The following is a 1,233-nucleotide window of genomic DNA, read 5'->3' on the forward strand; positions in this document are numbered from 1 at the left end:
GGAGCGGCCCCACAGGGAGAGCGCGGGAGCCGGCACCCCGTGGCGGGGCCAGGAGGCTGTGTTGCAGCCTCCCAGCGCCTCCGTCCCAAGCAAGGATGTTACGGTCCCTTGACCGCTGCCAAGGAGTAAATTTGAGGTTGCTCTCACTCAACACGCAGTCACCCCGCACGGGGTGGCAGGTCCCCCGGGAGCACTGGCAGGGCGAGGAACAGTTCACGCCAAAATATCCCTCCGGGCAGGTGTCGTTGCAGCTGGAAGAGAGAGAAAAAGAGGGGAAATGCCCCCAGGGACAGTGGGGCCCCGGCCCTGTCCCGCTCCCGGCATTACCTGGCTCCCCAGTAGCCCGCCTGGCAGATGCAAGTTCCTGACACGGGGTCACAGCTTCCTGCAACGCACTCGGGGCAGAGGAGCTGGCATCCATCGCCAAAGGTGCCCGCGGGGCAGGAGCTGTTGCAGCTGCCAGGACAGAGAGTGAAGCATCAGCCCGCTGCGCCCCAGAGCAGGGACCCCCCCGCAAGGACCGGTGGCCTGATCCTGGGCGTACCTGGGTCCCATCCAGCCGGGCTCGCAGTGTGGGCAGGACCCGGTCTCTGGGTCGCAGACCTCCCCGCGCCGGCAGCGGGGACAGGGCTGGAGGCAGTGGAAGCCGGGCGCGCAGGGCTCCTTGCAGAGGGTCCCGTTCCAGCCGGGCTGGCAGGCCAGGCAGAACCCATCCACAGGCGAGCAGGGCTGGCTGCGTTTGCAGCTCCCACAGCTGCACGGGCAGAGGAGCAGTGAGGTCTTGACACCCACCCCCGGTCCTCCCAAAACGCAGGTTTCACCCCACACCAGCATTCAGCATCAGTTTGGATCGGGGGGAAATACTCTATAGCACTTAGTGCACTGTGGTAGCGACAGGGCAGGAGACAAGCAGGGAGAGACGCTGCTTTATTGCCCTGGGGAGCGGTACCGAGGACAACCAGATTTTGGGGTGACACCCGCGCTTTCTGCTGGCATTAGCAGATGTTTCTTTTGGGGCAACACCAATGCTGCATCCGGCCAGCGATGCTCAAACCCCCCCAGAACGGGTCCCCCTGCCCAGCCAAAGGGACAGACACGACGGTGATGACCTCCCCCTCCCAAGGGCTCACTGCGGCTCCCGGGTACCTGCAGGACGCCCCCGCTGCCCCCGGCTCACCTGTGCACACACTGAGACCCGTATTTCCCTGCCGGACAGGGGTCCCGGCAGCTCCT

General features: G+C 65.5%; 1 protein-coding gene across 1 annotated transcript in view; it reads right to left on the reverse strand.

Annotated features, from left to right (window-relative positions):
• The window catches only part of LOC103924848 (scavenger receptor class F member 1-like), a gene marked incomplete at its 5' end in the record, with an annotated part of 10,160 nt that overhangs the window by 2,183 nt on the left and 6,744 nt on the right, over positions 1-1,233 (reverse strand). The window contains 4 exon segments of the mRNA XM_009333453.1: positions 137-251; positions 328-456; positions 545-754; positions 1,178-1,231. Coding sequence (XP_009331728.1) covers positions 137-251; positions 328-456; positions 545-754; positions 1,178-1,231 — 508 coding nt within the window.

Source organism: Pygoscelis adeliae, unplaced genomic scaffold (assembly GCF_000699105.1).
Source record: "Pygoscelis adeliae isolate BGI_AS28 unplaced genomic scaffold, ASM69910v1 Scaffold331, whole genome shotgun sequence".
Lineage (NCBI taxonomy): Eukaryota > Metazoa > Chordata > Aves > Sphenisciformes > Spheniscidae > Pygoscelis > Pygoscelis adeliae.